General features: G+C 33.7%; 1 protein-coding gene across 39 annotated transcripts in view; it reads right to left on the bottom strand.

The window, feature by feature from the left end:
• LOC106882892 (phosphatidylinositol 4-phosphate 5-kinase type-1 alpha) overlaps positions 1 to 25830 on the bottom strand; it is a 244051-nt gene that overhangs the window by 39863 nt on the left and 178358 nt on the right. For 20 of the 39 annotated variants that reach the window (XM_089365877.1, XM_089365868.1, XM_052974616.2 and 17 more), the window contains one exon: positions 15847 to 16049. In XM_089365877.1, the coding sequence (XP_089222003.1) occupies positions 15847 to 16049 (203 nt within the window). Of the gene's footprint in view, positions 1 to 6527; positions 6735 to 15846; positions 16050 to 25830 lie in introns of all 39 variants that reach the window. The other 19 variants (XM_089365865.1, XM_089365855.1, XM_052974610.2 and 16 more) reach the window with 1 other exon arrangement.

Raw genomic sequence — 25830 nt, 5'->3', positions numbered from 1 at the left:
TCTCATTATCTTTTGACACTTTTACAGATTTTTTGCACATCATCATCATTTAGCATTTGCTTTCCATGCTGGCATGGGTTAGATGGTTTGACTAGAACTGGTAAGCCAGAGAGCTGCGCTAGGCTCCAATCTGTTCTAGCTTGGTTTCTATGACTGGATACTCTTCCTAATACCAGCCACCCCATAAGGTGTACCGGGTGCATTTTATATGTCACCAGCACAAATATTATTCTTACTTCACATTTGAACAACCTTCACTATGAAAGAAACTCAAAGACTTGAAGCAAGAAGAGAAAAATAATGAGGTGGTGCAGGCAAAAGATGAGAGAAAAACAAAGAGAAAATACAAGGAAGTTGAAGATAAAACTAACAAAATAAGAGGAGCCAACAGGACTGAGCACAAACATGTAAGGATACCTACAATATCAAAAAGAAAGTCAACAGGTACGAAGAGAGAGCAAGGACGGTGAACAGAGAGCTGATTATACAGTATATAACGAGAGAGAGAGAACTAGACAAAAGAAGAGGAAGAGAGAAACAACGACGGAGAGAGAGGGGGGGAGAAAGTAAGAGAGAGAGAGAGAGATATGTGCAATGAAATAAAACAAGCCAAGGACAACAGGAAGAATATGAAGAAAAAATTCAAGAAAGGAATCAAGTATGACAAGTAAACATGAACAGAGTAAACGAAGAAGTTGTTAAATTTGAGAAATATTCAAAGAAGATGACCACACCAAGGATGATTTGGTGCCCTAACGACATGACATCAGGAGGAATAAGCTTTCATTTCAATAACCTCGATCTTTTTCTAAAGCATTATCATAAAGGTACTTTAACATAACGAAACAATGTTATGGGAAGATATAAATTTAAGCATCAAAATAAATTAAGGAAGTATACAAATCATGTCTTTCCAGATATCCTGCATGTTGTTATAATAGTGCAGTGCTAGCCCAAAAGCTTAGTGGCTCAGTTGTTAGCTTCAAAACTATAAGGTTGCAGGTTCAAATTCTAGACTGGTTGGAACATTGTGTCTTTAGGCAAAGCACTTAATTTTATGATGTTCCAATACACTTAGTTGAAAACTATTTGTGGCTGATGTAGATTATTATCCCAAATGACTGAATGAGTCTATCACACACACACACACACACACACACACACACACACATAAAGCAACAATTTTATCAACAATAATGGGAGAATAACTACCCATTAATCTGTTGCGTAGTCCTAAGGAAAACACAATCTTCCAGAAATAGCTCTTAAGAGTGATAGCTGATAGTCAAGTATTAATAATATAGAATGGTGTAGAAGGAAAAAAAGCTCCTGGGGTAAAACCCATTCACTTTATGAGCCTTGAGCTGCAGAGCCAAGACAACTTCTTTAGAAGTATTTTCTAAAGAAGCAGCCTATGGTGAGATGCTCTGATAAGATGACCATCAATGCTGAACATAAACAGCTAGATAGCAGAGAAAAATATCATAAAGTCACATTCACCAAGAAGCAGTGGAAGTACTAAAAATATATCATGAGGATAAATGTGGGTATACATGTATTAACAGTTAGAGTTGTTCTAAATCATTTCTATATGAAAAAAATATGAGATTCATACTTAATATTTTTCATGAACAAGATGCTATCAAAATTTACTATTGAACTATAAATGTAGCATGGTGTTGTTTAACCACAGGTTAGATCTGTTCTAGCAGACCTGTGATCTAAGGCTTCCTAAATATGACTAATCCCATATTTTTATGGATACCTTAAAATTACAATATCTAATGTAGCCTTTCCTTTTCCTTACTCTACTGAAGTGTGATATCAGGAAGATTTAACTGCAATTTTTAGCAGGCTGACACACAATGCAATGGTTCCCTCAGTGCCACAGGCATTGGATAGCACTATGAATAGATGCTGATTAATACCTATTCATGAGATAGATATAATAAGTCAAATACAATTGTAGCGGAAAATATTCGGTTATATACATTCTCAATAACAATGTTTATTCCACAAAGAGTCCAACAGTGAATTTTTATATATAAATGCACTTGAGGTAATCCCTAATATATTTCTGAATCACATGTTTAGAAATGATGCAGCAAATTCTAGTGGTACCTATACAAGACCTCAGATAGTTCTTAGAAAATTAAATGAAATTAAAGAATAATATTAAACTTTTTTATTAATATAGAACGGAAATTCATATCTATACTTCTGACAAAGAAAATACGAAACTGGTATAAACAGGATAACTCGAATAGGTTTCATCAGTGGTGAGGTCAATAAAGGAATTGACTATAAATATTTATAGGAGTTTGTTTTATAGTACATAATAAGTAATAACCACAAATAGTAGGCACAAATGTCGACTGTCAAATAATGTATCTCTGGCAAAGATTTTCAACTGTCACAGGCCCAATCCACCTAAACATTAACAAATATGATGGAGAGGTACATCTCATTTCTGAAGATATTGAGTATAATGTATAACAGAGGATTGAGGATTGTTACATTAACATCCAGTTCTCAGGGTTTATCCTTAAGTGGGTAAAACTGGTAACAGTTTGATGTGCTTATCATGGAAGAGAGGATACTTTCAGCTGCTCAAAGTTGCAGTAGAAAATACTTTTCTCAGAGAAAGGTGAAAACAAAAATCTGTGATAAAAAAATGCTGCTCAAAATAAAATCTAATCCAGTCCCTTTGAAATATTACAGCCCCCTTCAGTGAACCATCAATACCCAGACAATCCATCTTTAAGTGAAGGATTGATTACATCAGAAGAAAGTAAAGGGTCTACAAACATAATTGTTAATTATAACTGAACTAAAAAGCTGAATAGATCAAGATGAAAAAAATAATGTAAAGCTTTATGTCAAATTTCCTATTACCTTTTTATAATCTATTAAAGTGAGGTAGGAGAAATAAATAGTATCTTACTTAATCAGTAATAATTATGTCCAGCCTAATCTGGTAATTATTATTTCTAGAACAAAGTAATCTAAAGAAAATAACCAAAGGAGTTAGAATATTTGTAAAAACAAATCCCTGGCACACTAAAAGCAAGGAAGGTAGTAAATTCGTGAAGAAATTAATACAATGGATAAAGATAATGACTCATACCTGAAGACAGACTTTACTTATTGATCACAAATGAGCAGAAGGGTTAGGGTTAGGGTTAGGGTTAGGGTTACGTTATGTTGAGTGTAGACTGGAGAGTCATTTTTTTATTTTAGTTTTTATTTTACTGGTATTAGTCATTCTTTTGTAGCTGTGCTGGTGTACTGGCCTTTAAAAGTGTAGTTAATTATATTGACCCCAGGGACTTGATTATTGGGAATTGTTACAATATTTAACCTCAGAAGTATGAGAGGTCAATTTAATAGACTTAACAATTTATCATACTAGTTTTTGGTCTTTCATATCTTTAACTTTGAAGTACACAAAAATAGAGTAAAGATTTTCAACCATCTTATAATTACAAAAGAAACAGTGAAAATTTACCAAAATTCAGAATAATTACACCCAACTGCAAAACACATTAAAAACTGACAAAAGACAATTCATACAAGGGATACTGTTCAAGGACCAAAAACTACCTCATATGACCTTTGAGCTTTCAACACTACCCTGATTGTGTCAACACATTTTGGTCATCTTACCAAGAATTCCTATATGTCACTGCTCAAGCTGAATAACTATCAGCAACACTCTACAATGAAAAAAACCACCTATTTTTTGTTAACTCTTTTGTCATTAATCCCAATCTTCATACACACAACTGAAAACCAAGATTTCAGCTATGGCTATCACATCTTCTCTCAATGGGTCCTCTCTCTTTTTTTTTTTTTTTCTTATATAGTAGAGAATGATTTGGATGCTATTTTGTGGAGAAGAGGCATAATAAACAAAACAAAAAGCAATTAGAGCAGACAGCATGTATTTTCTTCTTCAATAACCATCAATACATATTTCACAAGTAAGAGCCACAAAAAACATGTTATCTCAGACACAACCACATTAGATGGCCTGAGAACAGTGCAGTCTTTGACCATTCATGACATAAGAACACCTACTATTGTGCAGAATATAAGTAGAACTAACCAACCACATCAACTAAATATTTCAGAATAACTTCTTTGGGTGGTAAACCTAATAAGCTAACTTGTTTAGCACTACTTCTTGCTTTATGAGTATCTTTAGTGAAACTAGTTTCCTTATACACATTCAAACTAGACCCTAAATACGTTGTGTGCCCATACTATTCTTGTAGACATTGATCTGCAAATCTTCAGGCTGGCAATTAGTTGCAAAACTCCTATTAGTCTGGAGAAGATGGATCACACTACTTCTCTTTCTCTGACTTTGTGTATGTATATATATATATATATATATATATATATATATATATATACATACAGAGTGCGGTGTATATATATATACAGGGTGCGGTGAATAAACTGTCATCTAATTTGTGCAAAAATGAAAATGACACTTGACATCTCATTTTAACAGATATATTTACCAAAATTATATAAAAATAGCTTGAAATATTAAAGAGTAAATTTATTCAATAAAATCGCCATTGCCTTCAACCACAGCCTCCAGGCGACTTCAGAATCTCCTGCAGCTCTTCTGGACAGTCTCCTTGTTGAAGTTGGTGAATGCTGCCATAATCCTTGGCTTCAGTTCACCTTTGATGTTACAAGGAGTTTTGTTCATGTCTCACTCATAATAAACAAGTGGGTTGCAATCTGGGGAGTTAAGTGGCCAGATGTTAGGGATGATGTGGTCAAGAAATTGTCTGACAACCATGACTGGGTGCTACTACTTGTGTGGCATGGTGCAGAGTCCTGTTGCCAGACTTCCAACAGTCACTCTCTTGATTCAGGGCAGCACTGCCTCCTCCAGGCACCTGATGTAGGCCTCCGTGTTGAAACTGAGGCCGTGTGGGAAGATGAATGGAGGCATAACGTTGCCATCACTAGTGATCACTACAAACACCATGATGTTGACTGGATGTTGGATTTTTATCACTCTCAGTACATGTCCTCAGACTGAAACCCAAACACTCTGAAATGTTTGTCTTGGAGCTTCTGGTACAAATGCCAAGCAGTACAGCATATTGTTTCCAAATTTCTGGCAGAATGAATTGCGTCATGGTACTGTTTTCCTCACAGATGGTGCCCAACTGACCCTACTATACTTTATAGTAAACAAATTGTGACTTTAATAAATCACACGTCATTATTTCATCATTATTGTTTTGATGCCCACTCATCCATGCTCGCAAGCATCAGATGAAGTTTATTGTATGACAATGACACTTATTTACAACTACTACATGATCTCAAGGCAAGCAGACACAAGTATACACACACACACACACACACAACAAGCTTCTTTCAGTTTCTGACTACCAAATCCACACACAAGGCTTTTATCACTTGGGGAAAATAGTAGAAGACACTTTCTGCAGTTGCCATACCGTGCGACAGAATCCAAAACCATGAAGTTAAGAAACAATCTTTTTCCCCACACAACCACACTTCCTCCTTAATCTACATACTAGACTTAACAGTCTCTAACAATGCTACATCTTCCATATTGCTAAAATTTCATCCTAACAACTGGATTTCATCTTTCCATAAAAAAGAAGAAAATATATTACAGCATTAGTTAACTGCAGTCCTTCTGCAAAGCATGAATACACCCCACTTTAAAATATTGCTCATGGATCTTGACAGATACTTATTTTAAGACATAAATATCTGAACAAGAATTGATACTGGAAAACCTTAAATTAGAAAACAAACTGATAGTGTTCCACTGAATAAAACACGCCAACTCTACGAGACATTAAAAAATTTGATTTTAAAAATGCTCATATTCTAAAGGGATCAACCAAGGATTACTGTGGCTGCTAAACCAAATTGACTGAGAAATACATGCAGAGGAAGAAGCTCTGTCCCGAAAAACTGAAAAGTGTCAAGTCAAATGCCAGTTTATGAAACAAGTAAAATATGATTTTGAAAGAGTAATATTTCATATAGTGTTTCCTTTTTCTATTATATAATCCAAATGAAAAGATTGTTAAAAATTTCACAGCAAGGAAAAAAATCAATAGAAACCGAAGTCAGACTAATTACATACAAACACACACCAGTATAAATTATTTTTCATCACAACTGTTAGGTCACAGCTAAACAAAAATGCTGTAGTACACATTCATTTTAAACTATATGCACACATGATGGTAAAATATTTCTATGATCATGAGAGAGAGAGAGGGAGAGAGAGAGAAAGAGAGAGAGAAAGAGAGAGAGAGAGAGATGACTGAGATGCAAGCAGGAGAATAAGTTCTAGGGTAGTTTGTTTTCTAAAGCTAAATCAGCCAGCTAAACAAGGGAGATAATTCTAAAAATATGCATGTAACTAGTTTCTTGGTGGCGATGAGAGTGCTCTCCCCTGATATTCGATTGGGAACTACAGAAGACGGAGCCAGCAGACAGGCAAGTCTTACCACTGCATGTGGACTCTTTTTCCATACTCAAAGCCGAAGCCCACATAGTCGGAAGACTCTGGCTTAACCTAGCTCTACTTCCGCAGTCTATGTATTTTCTGGTCAAACCATGGTGCTGGCAGTGAGGTTTGACAGAGTTTCCACAGTGAATCCGATCATTACACATGGAGATAATCTTTCCGGGAGGATAGACCTTTCTTTTGGTGTCTGAAAAGAAATCAGCGAAGTCAAAATTTTCCTGAAGACAACAGGCTTAACTTCCTCAGTAAAAGAGATAACTAGTCAAATAGTCCAAATCACATTACTACAATATAACTCTACGGACAAGTGTATCAATATAAAGAACAAAAAAAACGATCTTATTACTTTTTATTTAAGTTTACATATGAAGACTTCTGTTTGTGGCTAGTAATTTTATAGAAAGAACGAAAGCCTGAGTCAGTAGGGTGCTACAGTAGAGCTCGTTGTTATATTTGCAAGTCGATCAAAGAAGTTATGTCAAATCTTAGCTCTACTTTTCAAAAATGTGTGTGTTGAAACACATCATAAAGAAGCAATAATTATTGAAAGAAACCAACTGTTTACACTCTACTGGAGCAGAAATATAGGAATTAGGTTAACTTATTAAAAAAGTATTGATTCTAAAAGAAAACATTTCAAAATATTTTATGATGGTAACAATTAATTAAATGATGAACGTTTCATTTTTAATTAACATTATAAGTATTGAATTATAAATTGTTTTCAACTATGATATGTATAATATATCTAACCCCCAATAATAAGCTATCTTTCTAGAAAATTATTCTACATTAGTTAGCCTTCAAATTAAACTTAATACTAAAATATCTCATAAAATGTAATCAGATCAGAAACAGCATATAAAATTTCAAAATATGAACTGGAAATACAACCATCTAAAGACAAAAATATATATAAATTATTACTTCACTACATATCAGAAATTTATTCATATTCAATGATGTAAAAAAATTAACAGCACATGTTAATATTCAGAACAGATGCAGTCTTGTTGACCAGCAGTTTGGTAAGTTTCACAACAAGCTGTTGAGACAAGCAAACATAATATGTTGATATCAGAAAGCAAACACCAAATCACAGTAACATATACCAATTCCTTTTGTTATATAAAGATTTGACATGAGGATAGAGGGAACCAAAAAATAAAGAAAACTGTCTGACAATTATTAAGCAGGTTCTCATCTGTAAGCATATATATATATATATATATATATATATATATATATATATATATATATATATGCATATATATATATATATATATATACACACATATATATACATACACGTCCATATATATATATATACACATATATATATACATACATATACATATATATTATATAATATATAGATATATATAATACAACATATATAATATAATATAATATATATATATATATATATATATACATATACATACGCACACACATACATATATATATATATATATAAATATGTGTATGTATATAAATAAACAATAGGCAACAGCTAAAACATACAGTTGTATGGAGAAAATAATACAGCCAACAAATTAATAATTCGGAAAATAAGAAGGCAGAAACGAAACACTTATGTCACTATTATTAATTTCGTTTAATTATATAAAAAATACTCAGTTTAATAAGGTGAGATCATGTATCAATGGTTGACTATCTGAGAGATTTCTTCGGCAGTTATTTGTCAGATTCAAATGAATGTAAATACGGTTTATATTCAGACAAATTGTTCGAAGTTTAATCTTTATCATAAACACTTTATCTTTATTATATTTACCATATTTTCCTGTTTCAAGCTGTTGCCATAATTGTTCAGTTCTGAAGACATTAAACCCTTGACATATATCTACCTCACCTTAAATCACCCATACACTATGTTATCTACCAGATCCAAATCCTTTTATAATAAAGCTAATTCCATTTAGGATGTAGCTTAAAATTATTTTACAACAAAAACTATTTCTAAAATAAGCAAAGAAACATAACAGTAAGCATTTTCAGAGATTTGTTTAGAATGAATTTCAATGCATTACCCCATTCTTTCTTTCATTCTTCATACTTGAACATATGCACCGATACACACACATCTATCATTGAGATTGTTTAGTAAAACCAACTAAATTAATTTGTAGTTTCTGAGACGTTTTGGAAACATATTTATCTCTTTTAGCTTATACTATTCTAATAATCAAATATGAAGAAAGACCTATGTCCTAACATCCAAATAATACCCTTAAAATTTCTTAAATAGTTATTAATCTTATTAAAACTTTTGTATTGCTGATTCCCTACACTGTGCATTATAGTCACATGTGGAATGGTAGATGTTAGATTCAAATCAGAACAGAGATTTAACACTTGGTCCCAAGGATATCATTTCCCATGAAATTCTACAATTTTATGTTGCTAGAAAACAAAGGAAATCTTACAACTGTTGCTTTAACTCTGATGTATTTTGAATTAATTTTACAAAATTCCTTAATGATAATTTAATGAAGACTAAAACACTGTACAAGCTAATACATCATACCTTGATGCTTGCTTCAATCATGATGATCTGCTAAGCCAATGCTTAACTCTAATTTCTTTAAGAAAATGAGATAAATTTCTATGTGGCCTTAACACTAATACACCATGGTAACTTTCTCATAGAAGAGGACTACCTATGATGACCTGTGGCATGTAAGAATAAAAGTCCAGTCCAAAAACACTAGAACATCTACAGTAGTCGCTCCTCTAAAAGCTCATCCTCTTAGCTGTTTTCATTTTAATATAATACTGGGATGATTTAAATTACAAGTGTTGCAAACTTTATAACTAAAATATCAATAATAAAGAGTTTAACCATCACAAAATCCTGTGTAAGTCTTAAATACAAACTACATTAAAAAAAAATTGGAAGTTGGTACAATTTAACGAAATTCATCTTTAACCCCACTCTCTAGCATGTCTATAAAATTTAGTTATACATTTTATATATATAAAACTAGTTTGGAATCATTCTGCATGGTTACTGAATAATTATTAAATTGAGCTGCTATCATTAGTGTGTGAAGAACAATACAATAAAAATGCCAAATGACTATCAAGAAAAAGCCATCATAATATCAAACACAATAGGCCACAACAACAACATATGACAGAGCAAATTATCAAAGAAATTAAAAGTTCTCATTGAAAGCATCATGATAACAGACAAATTCAGCATGAATTCTGCTTGTCCATAGTGTAACAGCAAATATATTTGCAACAGATATAAACATTAACAAACTAGGTTATGTCACAATAAAAGGAATCACTCTTGGTGTTGACAAAATGTATGTAACTCTGAATAATAGTAGCACAGAAGGGTTTCTTGTATGAAATATTGAGAGTTGAAAAAACTTGTGAACTGAGCTTATACAAACAAAACTCCTAAGAATGTTTTTAAAAAATCTTTCAACAAAAAGCAAGGGCAATAATTTCAATAAAACCAATAGCTCAAAAGTTTCAGACAATTTAGGCGATGCAGATCAAAGTGGAACTTGTCTTTAAAGCCATCAGTTAGCTTTAAACACCAGATGTACTCCAGTTTGCATTGCCTATATAATCATAAAATTTGAGCAAATGATCATATCAGAGTTAACGCCTTGTTTAGTTTTTTTTGGGGGGGGGGGGGGGTCAGATTTTTAAAATACCTCTAGAGGGAGTTTGTTTCTTTTCTCTAATTTCTTAAACAATCTCAGCAAAAGTTTTTTCAACTTGCTACATGACATATATATATATATATATATATATATATATATATATATATATATATATATATATATATATATATATATATATATATGAGATGCTATGGTATTTATATTTAGTATGCAAAATGCTCCCTTGAGGCATTTTTTCATGGCTGTATTACTTAATTATAATTAAAAGTGATACTCACTGATAATAGAACAACATAGTTTCACACATCCACTATTGTAGTAAAAGTATTCCTCCAAGAGTCAGTGATATAAGTGTTGCATGACAGTGATAAACTTTTCTAATATGCAACTAGGGAGACATTGTTATATATGTCATAATGGTCGTAGGAAATAATGACTCTAAGCTAATCCATTAATGAGACCCTGATTCAGGAGTTTCAGGGTTTTGAAGAGTGTGAAATCATCTCTTAGTCACAGTTGTTTCCAGGTACACTCTGACCTTCAGTAGTAGCACCTGTCATGGTAAGATAGCATGTAACTACCTGGATCAAGGTACGTTCAAATCATGGGATGCAGCATAATGGATGTGAACTATTTCAGCAAATGAACTTATTGAGTCAATGGGAAATATCATTAGAAGCTGAACAGATAACAAACTGTCAACAACCAGGACCAATCAGTTCAGTGAACTACTGCAATCATCTGTAGTTGTAGCATGTGCAGATGAGGTATTTTAGCTTGCAAAAGCCCATCAAATGGATCGATGAAGTCTGAATACAGTTTAATCATGATCTTCAATGTAAAATCATTTCATTCCAACCTCTTCTTTAAAACCAGATATTTATACACACCGTTTCCTAAGAACAGCATGACAAAACCTGATGAAGTGAATGTGATGAGGACTTTAAAAATCAATGGCTGAGTCCCACACGTTGGTTCACCAGCTCAAGGTAACAATGGTGTATAAACTGATGCAACAGATTACACAATTTGTAGGAAATTGCTATGAATAGTATGAAGGTAGCAAGCTATCATACTGAGTAATCCTCAACAACAAAGCCATTCAATTGACAATGTAATATTCTACATTGGAGTAATGGAACATCATCTGATGAACCGTGTCATTCTTTTTGTTGCTCGGTCTCAGGTCTACTCTAATAAAGCAGTTCTATGACCAGAGATGTTCCAGCTGTGACTATTGCATCTTTTCTGAGACATTATATAGATTATGAATCAAGGCAGATTTGATTGCTATTTCTAGCATGGCAAACATGGACACTTCTTCACAGGCTCTGAACGTTTGTTTCAATAATATCAAGTGGAAGCATCAATTCATCTTGAATACTGGTTGACTAAAACGTGCTGTCATAACTATTTCGCCTATGCAGACAGACAGACAGATAGATAAAAGTTCTCCAATAAGAAAGGAAATGTTTATTTCAGCTGCCATTGATGTTACATTAAATCTTGATTTAACATAAACTATCAACTTTTCATAACCAATACTTTACAATCATTGCCCGGTATCATGTTTTGGATTTTGTATACAATAGCTATATATAGGTTAAAAGCACAGGACTCAAGCAATACTAAATAACTATTTTGACTTCAATCCTGACATCCTGCTTGATCATCACCTAGAGCGGTGCTTCCAGATATTTTTCACTCATGGCACGTATTAGAACAACTAAAAATAGTCCAAGACTTTTATACATGAAGTGAAAAACAAAGACAGTAAAATTAAATCATTACTGTTAGGATTTTTGTTTATACTTTTGCACTTTTTTAAATGAAACTTAGTTATTTTATGCTTGTGATGTACGTAGCTACATCTAGCAGAACACTAGTATGATGCTGTGTATCAGTTGGGAAGCACTGCTCTAGAGAACAAAATGAATAAGAAGATAGACACACCTTACATAGATTTGCTTAAAGTAACAACTGCATCTTTGTGTATGCATGTATGTATGTAGGAAGGAAGGGAGGAGAGGGAGAGAGTGTGTGTGTTTATTATGCATGCTTATCAGTCACCTTAAGGAACATGCAAGGAATGTTAAGTAGTACCCAGTTAAAGTTACAACTTCAAATAAATGAAAAAACTCTAATGCAGGTACTTTTTTCTGTGTGTGTGTGTGTGTGTGTGTAAGAGAGAGAGGGAGAGAAAGTGAGTGAATAATATTCATATAATTATGAATAACAGTGATATACATTGGTGGCTCGTGCATGCTACTGACAATGACAAGAAGGAATAGTATGATAAGATAATAAAATTAGATAATGGCCTGCCTGAGAGAGAGAGAACTAGGATAGATACAGATAGATAGATAGATAGATAGAGAGAGAGAGAGAGATTCATTATAAGAATTAAATCAAGAATTAAATTCTGAACTATGAAACAATAAGTGGTGCCAAGAATAACAAATCCAGTGCTTGGGACAGATTTTATATAATTTACGAAATAGCATTAGGTGGCATTATTACCTTTGTGGAGTGTGTGTTTCTTTAATTAGTAAATGTGTGTGTGCACCTGACATATCAACCATCACTTAACTGATGTTAGATATAAAAGTTGTTGGTCACAAAATCAATATAAGATTAGTGGAAGAAAAGAATTTCTTTGATGAAAAAAAAAAATATCTGAAGGATGAAAAATGAAAAAATTCGACTGGACTTGCATAGTCAAGGAAGAAAAAAAAAAGAGAATGTGGAGGTTCTTTGACTTCAATAAATGTCACAGCCAAATATATCAGAACATCCTAAACAAGCTGATAGTGAAGGATCAGTTTGAAATATATTCAAGTCACAGAGAATGAATGCAGCTTATGTCAGAGATTGCAGATAGTTTCTGTTAGTTTGACAATCTAAGTACTGTTCAGATAGATGATTGTGTTATTAGAGTACAGGTTTAAAATGTCAAACTTCAAAGAAATTCTAGTTTTGTAGTAATAAAATGAAGCTGTGTAAAAAGAAAATGGTGTATATGAATATGCCTTACTCAATATAAAATTGAAATCTGAAGATTAGAGTAATATTCAACAGCTCAAGAAAATAACTGCAGTTTACAGGAGTCATAAAATTAAGGTTGTATGAATAAAGATGAATGGTCTGAATGAGTTAGAAAATAGTTGTAGAGATTGTGATGGCCAGAATACAGTTGTGTCAAGTATGACATTAATTAAATATTGAGGTCTCATCTAAGAAAGTAAGGATAAAAATTAAAATATACAGAACCATCCAAACCTTGTATAAAAGAGAATTTTGTGTTATTGTTACAATTATCTAAATAGGAAAACTTATCAGTCTTAGAGCACTCACTAAAATACAATAATGAAAAAAATTGTTAAAAACCAAATAGTTGCTATATTATTTTTGTAGGACAACAGCAAACAGTCAGTTGGATATTTCTATTCCAAAGGTCTGATTTACCAAGGATTATCTGTTGAAGTTCACTACCACTGTTTGATTTCAAATAAATAGCAATTCAGGTGATTCTAGCTAATGAGTAGCTTAACAGGTGGTTCAGGAAATTAATTTATACTTCCAAGTTCAAATCTTTTTTTATCCTTCTAGGATAATTAAAATAATCTGCAAATAGTTAAAAGCTAGACTATACCTAGAAACGTAGGTTTAAGGCTTATTCAACATTTCTCCAGTTAGTTACTTTCAGATAGGATTTCTCTACAAAAAGTGCTTCAATCTATCCAACAGTAAGCCTTATTTTTTATCAACCTCAAATTACACATCTTTTAAATCCAAATTTTATCTCTAATTAGCTTATGAGATATGCAATGTTCATGTCATATGAAGCTCGTTATAAACATATAATACATATATATATATATATATATATATATATATATTAGGAAGTTAAATGTTATTGCCAGTCATAAGTGACTATTGGTTTCACACATATAAAGCACTTAGCTTTACAGGATATATGAAATACTTTATATGATACACACTCACAAATATATAAACACACATATATATATATACATATATATATATATATGAGTGATTCTCCCATTGATTTTGATGTATGAGCAACCTATTGTTCAATTTACTGGATGACTTGCTCATTGAATTAGCATGAAAAGTGCTTGAGTATTTCACAAACATGTGTACCCTTAGCAAAATTTAAGTAGAATCAGCAAGACACAGTGTGACAAGGATGGACCTTTGAATTACACATACAATTCAAAAGGCTTCCACATGGCACCTGTCTATCCAAAATTCACTAGCTTGCCTACGATGCCACATGGTGGGATTGAAACCGTGGTTGCCAAGTGAATTCCTTCATCGTTCAATTATATTCATGTTCATACATATATTTGAACATTGATATTTCTTATGTTCATATTGACTGAGTTTTTTTTTTTTTTTTTTTTTCTTGAAGTAGATATAAAAATATACTATATAATATTACTTCCCTGATATTGAATACCAAAAATAAACTTTCAATCTGTAAGAGATGTTTCGCTTCATAAAATGATTGATTAATATATCCAAAGTTATACCATGCTGAGAATTTCAAAAAATTAGAATGAAATAGTGCTATACATGCTTACTGCTGACTAAGAATTTTAAGAACTTCGTTATAAGTAAACAAACAAAATTAAATAAAAAAAAAAGTTATTAAATACATTAATTCTATGCATTTTTTCTTTATCATTCCTTAATTTCAAATTGCAATTTTTAATTAAGAAGAAATTATTATCTCCCTTGTAATAACTGTCCATCATGGGATGCCTCATGTTTAAAATAAACATTATCATACACATTTTTACACTTCTACTTTCTATATATATATATTTATTGATCAAACTTACAAAATAACTTCACTTTGGCTGTCTTTCACTTTTGGGAAGTTTCATTTTATTATGTTAATGTTTTATTTTCTTATGGTCAGTCCATAGAGTTTATATTGCAGTGCTTTCAACTCATGGAAATCTTTTGTCATGCATTCCTAATTAGGATTATTTTAAAACATAAAAGATCTTTTAAAAATAAACAAAAAAAAAAAAGGAATTTTAATAAAGAATAAAAATTAATATGTTTAAGAGAATGTCAGAAGTGAATATTGTTAGAGTGAGTGCTACAAAAAAATGGGGGGGGGGGGGGAGAAAAAGAGGATTAATTATATTTTCTTCTATAAGGAAGAACCTTTTAGTAAAAGTATCATGATTTACTTTTGTCTGACACTCAAACTATGTTTAGATTGCAAGCACATATAAGGAGTATATAAAGTTTCATGCATGCACTCATGCACACCATTGCTACAAAATGTCGACTACAGATCAGCAGCAACTTTAAAAAAAAATATACATAAGGACAAGTCCTTTTCTTTTTATCATACTCCAAGCCCTGAAACATTTGAAACTCAGTGTAAAATCATACACTGAGTACTGCAATGTTAGGGGTTGTTACACCAGAAACATGCATGGTAGGAAGCAAAGCCAGCTAACAGGTAACAAGATTAACAGTGCCACTAGCACGCATCAGTTTGAAAAACATTGAAAGGGTGGAACGAAAGACCCACAATAGCATGACTGACAATCATTACATTAAACACACTGAAATTAAATAACATACCTAGTACATCACTGGAACAACTTGGACTTGAGGTTGTATAGCTCGGTGTACCTTCTGTGTACTCAGTATGAGTAGGTGTAGACTCAGACAAACTGAGTGGAGGTGAGTGACCCAAACTGCTAGCTGGAGGTAATACTCCTCCTCCACACATGTCAGATCTTGTGAAGGTTGGACTAGAAGATGCATTAGATACCATATCAGATCTGAAATGGAGTTCAATTTACTCATAAATATGAAGCAGAGGTAATTGTGTAACGTACAAGGATAGGAAAGAACAAAAGACATGATTATATTAGGGAGAGAAGTAATTATATAGAGAAATAATCTGACAGAAATACATTAAGAATTTTAATGAGTGACAACATAGTCATATATATGCATACATTTTAGAACAGGAAGTTGCAATAAAACAAAGAATTATATAGTGTATATGACAATTAGTCACAGTTGATTAACAGTTGTAAAAGCTGAAGCTAGTGAAGAGCTGATAGCAGAAAGATTGGAGAAAATACTAACACCTTCTGAATCCAATCTATAGTTTCAGCAACTTCATAATGTTAATAGGTGTGCAATGAATAAAATATTTAGTCAATAGTAATAATTCTTTTGACAAATAAAACTTAATATTCACTAAACCTTTTATGGAAATGATATAAGTAAAATTACAAACTTAATGAACATTTAAATGACCTACAATAAGTACATGACATAATTAAAAATAAACTGAACACTGTATGTGTGTATGTGCATGTATTTAGATGTTCTAGTTTTTGTATATATAGTGTAAGAAGCATGATTAGATGCTGCTCTTTTTATGTGTGCACAAAACACCAAAGCACTTAATATACACATTAAGCAATGTGTGTGTCTGTGTATGTGCACGTATGTGTGTGTGTGTGTGTGTATGTATGTGCAGGTGTGTGTGCATGTATGTGCATGTGTATAGTGCCTGTAATTACCATGATTTCACACTAGTGACCATGAATTTAGATACAATGATCTTCAGCATATTCGCAATAGCAACCACACACACACACACACACACACACACACACAAATATCTTGTTAACTATTTGGCATATTCATCTTAGTTCATTCTTGTTGGTTTCCTTTACTCTTACCAGCTTATGCTATATTTATATATCATGGTTCTCTTCTGTTACTTTATCTTGTTTTGAGTTGAAGATTCTAATATGTAACATCTGAGATACTATATGTAGCCATAAAAAACGTTTTTACCAGTAAGAAATTATCGGTGTTATCTGGACACATTAATCACAGACATATATAAGCATTTGGTTTGTGTAACATAATGCAATAAAGTGTTCCTCTGATGAACTGTTGTGGTTTGGCACCCAACTGCACTTGGAACACTCATTGTGGAAGATGCAAATAACCACAACAGAGAAACATAGACAGGGAACAAAAGATATAAACTTGTGTTTATCATAATTTCTCATATATATATATAAAAGGGTGCTGAAAAGTTCCTGGCTTAAGGGTATCATGAAAGGCCTGGTTGGAGGCCCAACCATTTGAGTTCTTTTACAGGGCTTAGAAAAACTGAAGTGTGTGGATCTGAGAGGGGGATATGTTGAATAAAATCATAATTAACTAATCTTCTTGTGTATTCTTTTACCCAAAGCCAGGAGCTTTTCAGCACCCCTTCATGTGCGTGTGTATATATATATATATATATATATATATATATATATATATACACACACTGAAACAGTTAACTACTATATTTCGTGTGTGTGTGTGTACATATATATGCATGCACACACGCACGCACACATATTAGACAAATTCCCACCATTCACACACACATACACAAAAATCACTTTGAGAAATTGAAAATTGAAATATAACTTAACCAAAAATAAACAAGAAAAAAGAATAGGCCTCCACTAAAGTTATTGAATGCTCCCTAGATATCAGATTAGGGAAGTCCAAAATATGTAAGAATATTTAACAAATCAAAAAGGATGTATCCATAATCAATAAATCCTTAACTAAAAAAATGAAAATATATAACAATTTGATGAAAAATTAACAATAACATAACATTGGAGGTGCAATTAAAAGAACAGAATTAATTATAAGTATAATAATACAACTATAATACATTAAGTACGTTATTGGAATAATTTTCATCGTGGTAATTTAATAAAAGAACAATACCATATCAACTTCATAAAAAATAATAAAACAACAATTATTATTAGGAATAAAAGAACTAGAAAAAAAAACTTGTATAATAATTGTTGTCAGTGTGCCTGGAACTGCAACAGAAAATATAAGAAAAATTTTGGGGAAATTATAAACATATTCAGATAAAACTGAATTGTTGAAGGTGAAGATTTCTGTTAGAGGAGCAAAACTAATTATTTTCACAGCAAATAATGACAAAGGTCAGATGATGTCATCTGACCTTTGATGTCAAAGCTTTCTGATGTTTCTACAATGAAGACAATGAAACCAAGAACAAGGTTGATATCATTTTAAAATCTGTAAAAGAAATGTGTGTGTGTGTGTGTGTATAAGTGTGTTTGTGTATATGTTGGTATGTATGTGTGTGTTTATGCATATGTCTATGTATGTATGTATACCTGAATCTCAATAGTTAGATAAAGGTGAAAATCAGCATTGCTTTTCTTTCTAACAGAAAAAAATGATGGACCAATCGATCAACCCAGCCATTTTATAAGGGTTAAATATAAAACAGAAACTGAAGTAATTTTGAATTAACCAACAGAAAGGCAAACTGCTTTGTGATGTATAATGTAGAAGTAATATTATATTAAATGTGATGTCATTTAGAGCTTAATGTAAAAAAGTAATGACTGCGTGGCATCCTAGGCAAGTGTCTTCTACTATAGTCTCAGGCCAACCAAAGCCTTGTGAGTGGATTTGGTAGATGGAAACCGAAAGAAACCTGTTGTATATATATGTATGTATGTATGCATATATGTGTGTGTGTGTGTGTGTGTGTGTGTGTGTATATATATATATATGTGTGTGTGTGTGTGTGTGTGTGTGTGTGTGTGTGTGTGTGTGTGTGTGTATGTATGTGTATATATATATATATATATAGGTTCAGGAGTGGCTATGTGGTAAGTAGCTTCCTTACCAACTACATGGTTCCAGGTTCAGTCCCACAGCGTGGCACCTTGGGCATGTGTCTTCTACTATAGCCTCGGGCTGACCAAAGCCTTGTGAGTGGATTTGGTAGATGGAAACTGAAAGAAGCCCGTTGTATACATGTGTGTGTGTGTGTGTGTGTGTGTGTGTGTGTGTGTATGTGTGTGTGTGTGTGTGTGTGTGTAATATGTTTGTGTGTCTGTGTTTGTCCCACACCCCATCGCTTGACGACCGATGTTGGTGTGTCCATGTCCCCATAACTTAGCAGTTCAGCAAAGGAAACCAACAGAATAAGTACTAGGCTTACAAAGAATAAGTTCTGGGGTCAATTTGTTCAACTAAAGGCAGTGCTCCAGCATGGCCGCAGTCAAATGACTGAAAAGAATAAAAGAATATTAGTACAAGACCTCCTTCAGTCATGAATGACCATGGGATTGCACCTAGAAAGTTCCCCTCCAAGGCCTAAGTCCAGAAAAGATTGTTTATGCATACCAGCCACTCCTCTCAGCACCACTGATGTTATCTAATACAACTTGGCACCAGTGATGTTACAACACATTTCTATAGCGGAGTGAACTGAAGCAACATGAAATAAAATGTCTTGCTCATGAACACAACACACAGTCTGGTCCAGGAATTGAACTCACAACCTCATGATCATAACCCTGATGCTCTAACCACTGAGCCAAGCATCTTCATGTATATGGTTTATTACAGTCCTTAGTATTTCTAGCTCTATCTCAAACAGGTTCATATGTCAGTACATGGTTTATTTTAAAGCAGACAGGTAGTCATGATGGGTATACTGAGCTTTGTATATTTGTTCCCCAGTGTCACTTGAATAGCATGCACTGCTCTCTCACTCAACAATAATAATGGTTTCAAATTTTGGCACAAGGCAAGCAATTTTAGGGGAGTAAGTAGGTTGATTATATGACCCTAGTGCTCAACTGGTACTTATTTTATCAACCCCCAAAATCTATATGAAAATCTGGTAAAGGGCTAAAACAAATACAAGACATTTTGCCCACCACCTTAGCAATTCAACCAATCCACCAACTTTCTTAATATATTAATAGCAATTGTTTCTAATCAAGCTACAAGATCAGTAATTTTGTGGAGAGGGGGGTTAATCAATACCCATTATTACCATTGGTCTCATTACTACTTTATTTTATTGACACAAGAGTGATGAAAGGTGAAGTTGACTTCAGAAGATTTGCACTCAGAGTGTAATATTAGCTACAAATTTTGGCACAAGGTCAGCAATTTCAGAGAGGGGGTTACAACAACCCCAGTGTTCAACTGGTACCTAATTTATCAACCCTGAAAGGATGAAAGGCAAAATCAACCTCAGTGGAATTTGAACTAAAAACATAATGACAGACAAAATGCCGCTAAGCATTTAGCCCTGTATGCTGACAATTCTACCAGCTCACTGCCTTAGCTCATACTAATATTAACAATCCAAATTGATCAGAGCTTCACTAAAGCCCGGTCTATTCCTAAGCCACTCTGCAATGTATTATGTGAGGTAGAGATTGTTGTGTCTAGACCTGCTAGGGGATCACACAGGTTTGTGCCTTTCCAATTATATTTTTGAGTATAAACACCAGCCTCTTGAGCAACGTTAGTAACACTCTTTAACTTTGTGTTTAATAGAGTTATGGGTTTAAAACAGTTGAGTATGTTCCCCTTGTTCAGATCATTACACAGCAGTATGACTTTTCTTCTGCTCTTACAATTGGAAATGCTTCAAGTATCCCGTCAGTTGCAGTATACAGCTGTTATGACAATAATAAGCAAATATGGTATGTAGTAATAAAGCTTGAAGAGCAGATCATCCAGTATCAGTTTTGTGCCTCTAACACAGCTGGTCCAAGTATCCACTGTTTCAGTTGCTGGAATCAGCTTTTTGCAGAGTTTTGCACTGCCCACTGCCAGACTGCTGAGATAGGCATCAAATTTCATTGTCTCCAGCTCTTTGTTCTTTGCAAAGTGCTACTGGAAAACTGCATACATCTGCTTGGAAATAAGTAGCATATGCTCACTGCAGTTTGACACAAATCAAAAATGTAATTTTGTTGTCATGGTGCACCTCTGCTTAAGTTCCATTGAACAGCTTTCATTCTCTCATGTTTAGCTCGGACAACATAATCTTAGTGTTCTTCATCGAAAATGCGGTCAAAATGCATTCATGTTGTTTCCACTTTGTAATGACTTTCATATTAGCCACTTTGAGACTATCTACTAGCAATTTTTTTTTTTAATTATTGTTCTCTAATGATAGTTCCTTACAAAAATTAATAGATTCTCTCATAATTTTCTTCTTTGATGAGATCCACTACTTGTTGAAGTTTGTACCTGTCAATTTCCCTTTAACTATCTTGCTAATCCAGTCTCTGTAGGCATCGCATGCCAAAAGTATATGTTCAGCTTCCAGTAAATGGATTCTTGTCTAGATACGATACAGATCACCAACTGTGAGCGGTGTAGCTCACCACATTGAATTGTGGATATTCTACACCATCCCTATTCAATAACCTAAAAATGTACTACCTAAATACAACCAGTAACAGCTGCTGCAGTTTGAACAATTAGTACATTTGAGAAATCCATTCAATACTGGTTAAACACTTGGAAACATATGAATATGACAGAGAGGCTTTTAATGTTACCCCCTGTGTTAGCTACGCCCATACAATACCAGTGTATGTCTAGGATACCATTCCAATCTCCCACTAACTAACAGGCAAGACAATCAGAGGAAAATTTCCAAATACTTAAAGAAATCTAACTGTTAGAGTATAAACGGTTATTAACCTTAAAGTGTTGACTTTACTGTTACATGATTAGAACTACAACTACAGCTGGCACACTCTGTTGGTTACATCAAGAGTTTTAGTTGATCTGATCAACGGAACAGCCTGCTTGTCAAATTAACATTCAAGTGGCTGAGCACTCCACAGACATGTACTCTCAACGAAGTTCTCAGGGAGACTCAGCATCACATAAAATGTGACAAAGTTGGCCCCCTTGAATTACAGGTACAACTCATTTTTGCCAGCTAAGTGGACTGGAGCAATGTGAAATAAAGTGCCTTGCTTAGGGTCACAATGCAAACCAGTTTTTGAACTCACACCCTTACAATCACAAGCCAAATACCCTAACCACTAAGCCGTGTGCCTTCACCGGGTAGAACTATTAACTCATAATCAAGGCCTAGAGAGATCATCTTGACCTGGAGAATTAGACATTTCCAGAACAACACTGCTCCTCCACACAAACTGGTTCAATGAGTGACAGAGTGAAAGAGTGCAGTATAGAAATTCACGATTTGCTAAAGTATTTCATTTAAGTTTACTAATTCCCCAGGTGACCTTGCATCACGACACCAACCAGACCATGTGCATCTCACTCTCAAGTAAGTTTGGCCGAAGATAAAAGATCACTTACCTTATGACTTGTGTTGGAGTAAAATATGTTTTGGGTTTTGTAAAAGACCCATCTAGAATTGGCATATCCATCACACTCATACTCTTCTCATCTCTAACTTTTGGCCTGTCAAACTTTCACATTTTGATGATCTTTCACTATTTAGACCCAAAAGTGTCGTTTTTTTTTTTTTTTGTTTTTTTTTTTTGGTTCAACTTAAGGCTAAATGAGATGCTTCAAGAAGGCTATGGCAATGACATACCTATGCTGGTTTTATGCTTTTTTGTTTGGGGTAGGGCACTCCTCAGAGGAGTTTGCAAAAGAAGCAAAGGAAATTGTGATTTATTTTCAATTCGCTTTTGCTGATGTAGTTGTAGTTGTCGTTGTCGTTAACACTATTGTTGTTGTGAATTTATTGGTGTTGATAGCTATGACCAGATCCCTCTCAGCAGTTTCATCAATAGAAGACAGCAGTTGATAGAATGCTTTCATTGTTGGTTGCAGAAAGAACTGCATTAAATATACCATCCTTGTTGAATCTGATTGTGATGATCCTGGGTGATACACCTGACCATTCCATCAAGGATGCTGCTGCTTCACTGGAGAACATGAAGCCAACTCCTTCAGTATCTAGTGCAGCATTGTCCTCTTCATACCCTAAGCAGAGTCAACTTTCCCTTGTAGTCAGGTACATCTGTCCTGACTTCAGTTACCTTGTCTCACAAAGGCTTAGTACTGCAAGCTTGTAGAGTTCATTCTCTGCAGCAATTTGGGTCATTTTCTGGTTTCAAACATGGTCCTTGTGTTCCAAATTTTCAGTGGCTTGAGATGCCACTACTTTGATGTATTTTGGTTTTCTGTCGTCTATTCTTGCCATCATTTTTTTTCGTATGTCTTGGATATGGAAATGGACTGGAAATTTTAATAAAATTTTCAAGTGTAACACCAGAATGTTTGACTGCATTCCCAAGTATTTTTCATGGGAAGAGGATACAAATCTCTTATCTCCCTGTATCGCTCTACAACTGAACTGCCACCAAAAATCTACAGAGTTAAGTTTCAACAGCACATTATGTATCATCATATTAGTAGAGTAATGAAACACATTTGTAGGAATTATTTCTTAGTAAAACATTCAAGCAAATCCTCTGGAAACACAATCACTTTAGGTTTCTTTACATAAAGTTACACTCACCTTATACATTCAGTCTTAAACTGAAGTGAGTGTTAAACGCAGGTACTGGTAGCTTTTGCAAATGAGTTATATTTCATGATGTTACTGCTGTTTTGTTATTGTTGATTTCTATATTTTTGTTGTTTCTGTTGCTGTGGGTAATGTTTCTGTTTTCTTCTTGTTGATGATGATGCTAATATCACTTGTTTTTATTCAACTTTCCACTGACATTCTCAGCCTTTTTGTTGTTAATCTTGTTGGTGTTTATATTTCTATCCTTTCCAACTTTCAGTGCATTATTTTTCTTCTTTTTTAGTTGTTGTTTCTACTGTTGAAAGTGTTGTTGGAAGTGCCACTGTTGTCATTGTTTATAGTAGTTTTATTGTTTTCTGCATTACTGCCATGTTGCACCATAGCATCAGAGTTAACACCAACACATTTGTTATAATTCTCAACAAGAAAAAAAAAAAATCTTCAAGTAGATGCAGGCATGGCTGTGTGGTAAGAAGTTTGCTTCCCAACTACATGGCTCCAGATTCAGTCCCACTGTGTGGCACCTTGGGCAAGTGTCTTCTACTATAGCCTCAGGACAACCAAAGCCTTGTGAGAGGATTTGGTAGATGGAAACTGATAAAAGCCTATCATGTGTGTGTGCTTTTGTGTTCGTCCCCCACCACTACTTGACAACTGGTGTTGTTATGTTTACAGCCGTGTAACCTAGTGATTCAGCAAAAGAAACTGATAGAATAAGCACCAGGTTTTACAAAAAATTAAGTACTGGGGTTGATAAGTTCAACTAAAATTCTTCAAGGTGGTGCCCCAGCATGGCTGCAGTCTGATGACCGAAACAAAAGATGTAAAAAATATAACTTCATGTTTTAGCTTCAGGAGAAGCAAAATTTCAAAGACAACAGCTTTAGCATCACCACTACCATGTCTATCAAGGCAGATTCACATGACTTATCCATCTCCAAACAGCAAACTTCGACATTTTTCATAAAAGTATTTATCCAGTTGCTGAAGATGACAAGGGGGGTGGGAGAATAATTGTGCATCCCTTAAATAGGGAAGACATGGTTTTTTTAAACCCTCAAGAATGTCTTAATTTTATTGATAAAAATTTCAGCTTTCAATCAAAGTATTTATGAAAGCTTATGTAAACTTATGGAATGTCAATGTTTATGATCAGGGCAGTTTAGAGATAAACAACAATAATAATGATTAACAATAATTCTTTCTACTATAGGCACAAGGCCTGAAAATTTCTTCTTATGAGAGGGATTCAATTGCTTATATTGTCCCCAGTGCTCAATTGATACTTATTTTAGTGACCCCAAAAGGATGAAAGGCAGAGTCAACCTCAACAGAATTTAAACTCAGAACAGAAAGAGCCAGAAAAAATTCTGTCAAGCATTTCTTGGGGTCTTCCTGAAACACTAACGATTCTGCCAGCTCACTGTCTTGATGATGGACAAAAGTATGGGATGATCAGCTTTTGCTGAATAACCAGCACAAGTGATTTGTTTATAAAGATCAAATGTATGTGCTGCACATTAAGCTCACTCGCTTGATCAAAATGACATTGCCTGAACAGGTGCACAGTGCAACACATGTCAGGTGTTGAAGTGATTGCAGAGCAATGTGAGATGAAATGTTTTGCTCAAAAATAGTCTTAATAAAAATAGTAATAATAATAATTTTGGCACAAGGCCAGCAATTTGGGGGGAGGGGATAAGTTGATTACATCGACCCCACTGTTCAAGTGGAACTTATTTCAATGACCCTGAAAGGATGAAAGGCAAAGTTGACTCAGAGGAATTTGAACTCAAAATGTAAAAACAGGCAAAATGCCACTAATCATTTTGCATGGCATGCTAACAATTCAGCCAGTTTGCCATAATAATAATAATAACAACAACAACAACAACAGTAATAACATTAACAACAACAATAACCATGGTGATGATGGTTATAAATAGATACTTCCTATTATTGGCATAGATCCAGACAGATCTAAAAAATCAAAACAATTCCAATCAGATTACTCAAATTGACAAAAAAAATCTGTAGCAATTATTTTCAGTTTCAAATCTATATCATAACTGATCATGGATCTGTTTAACAGAAAAAAAAAGTAGTTAAGTCTCAGAGTCCTATATATCTTTTGAAAACATTAACATTCATTAACTCCTGAAGCTTTTAGTAATTTGATATTCTGTTTCAAAAAGTAT

Source organism: Octopus bimaculoides, chromosome 18 (genome assembly GCF_046866305.1).
Source record: "Octopus bimaculoides isolate indiv1 chromosome 18, ASM4686630v1, whole genome shotgun sequence".
NCBI classification, from domain to species: Eukaryota; Metazoa; Mollusca; class Cephalopoda; order Octopoda; family Octopodidae; genus Octopus; species Octopus bimaculoides.
This window is presented reverse-complemented; position numbering and strand designations above follow the sequence as displayed.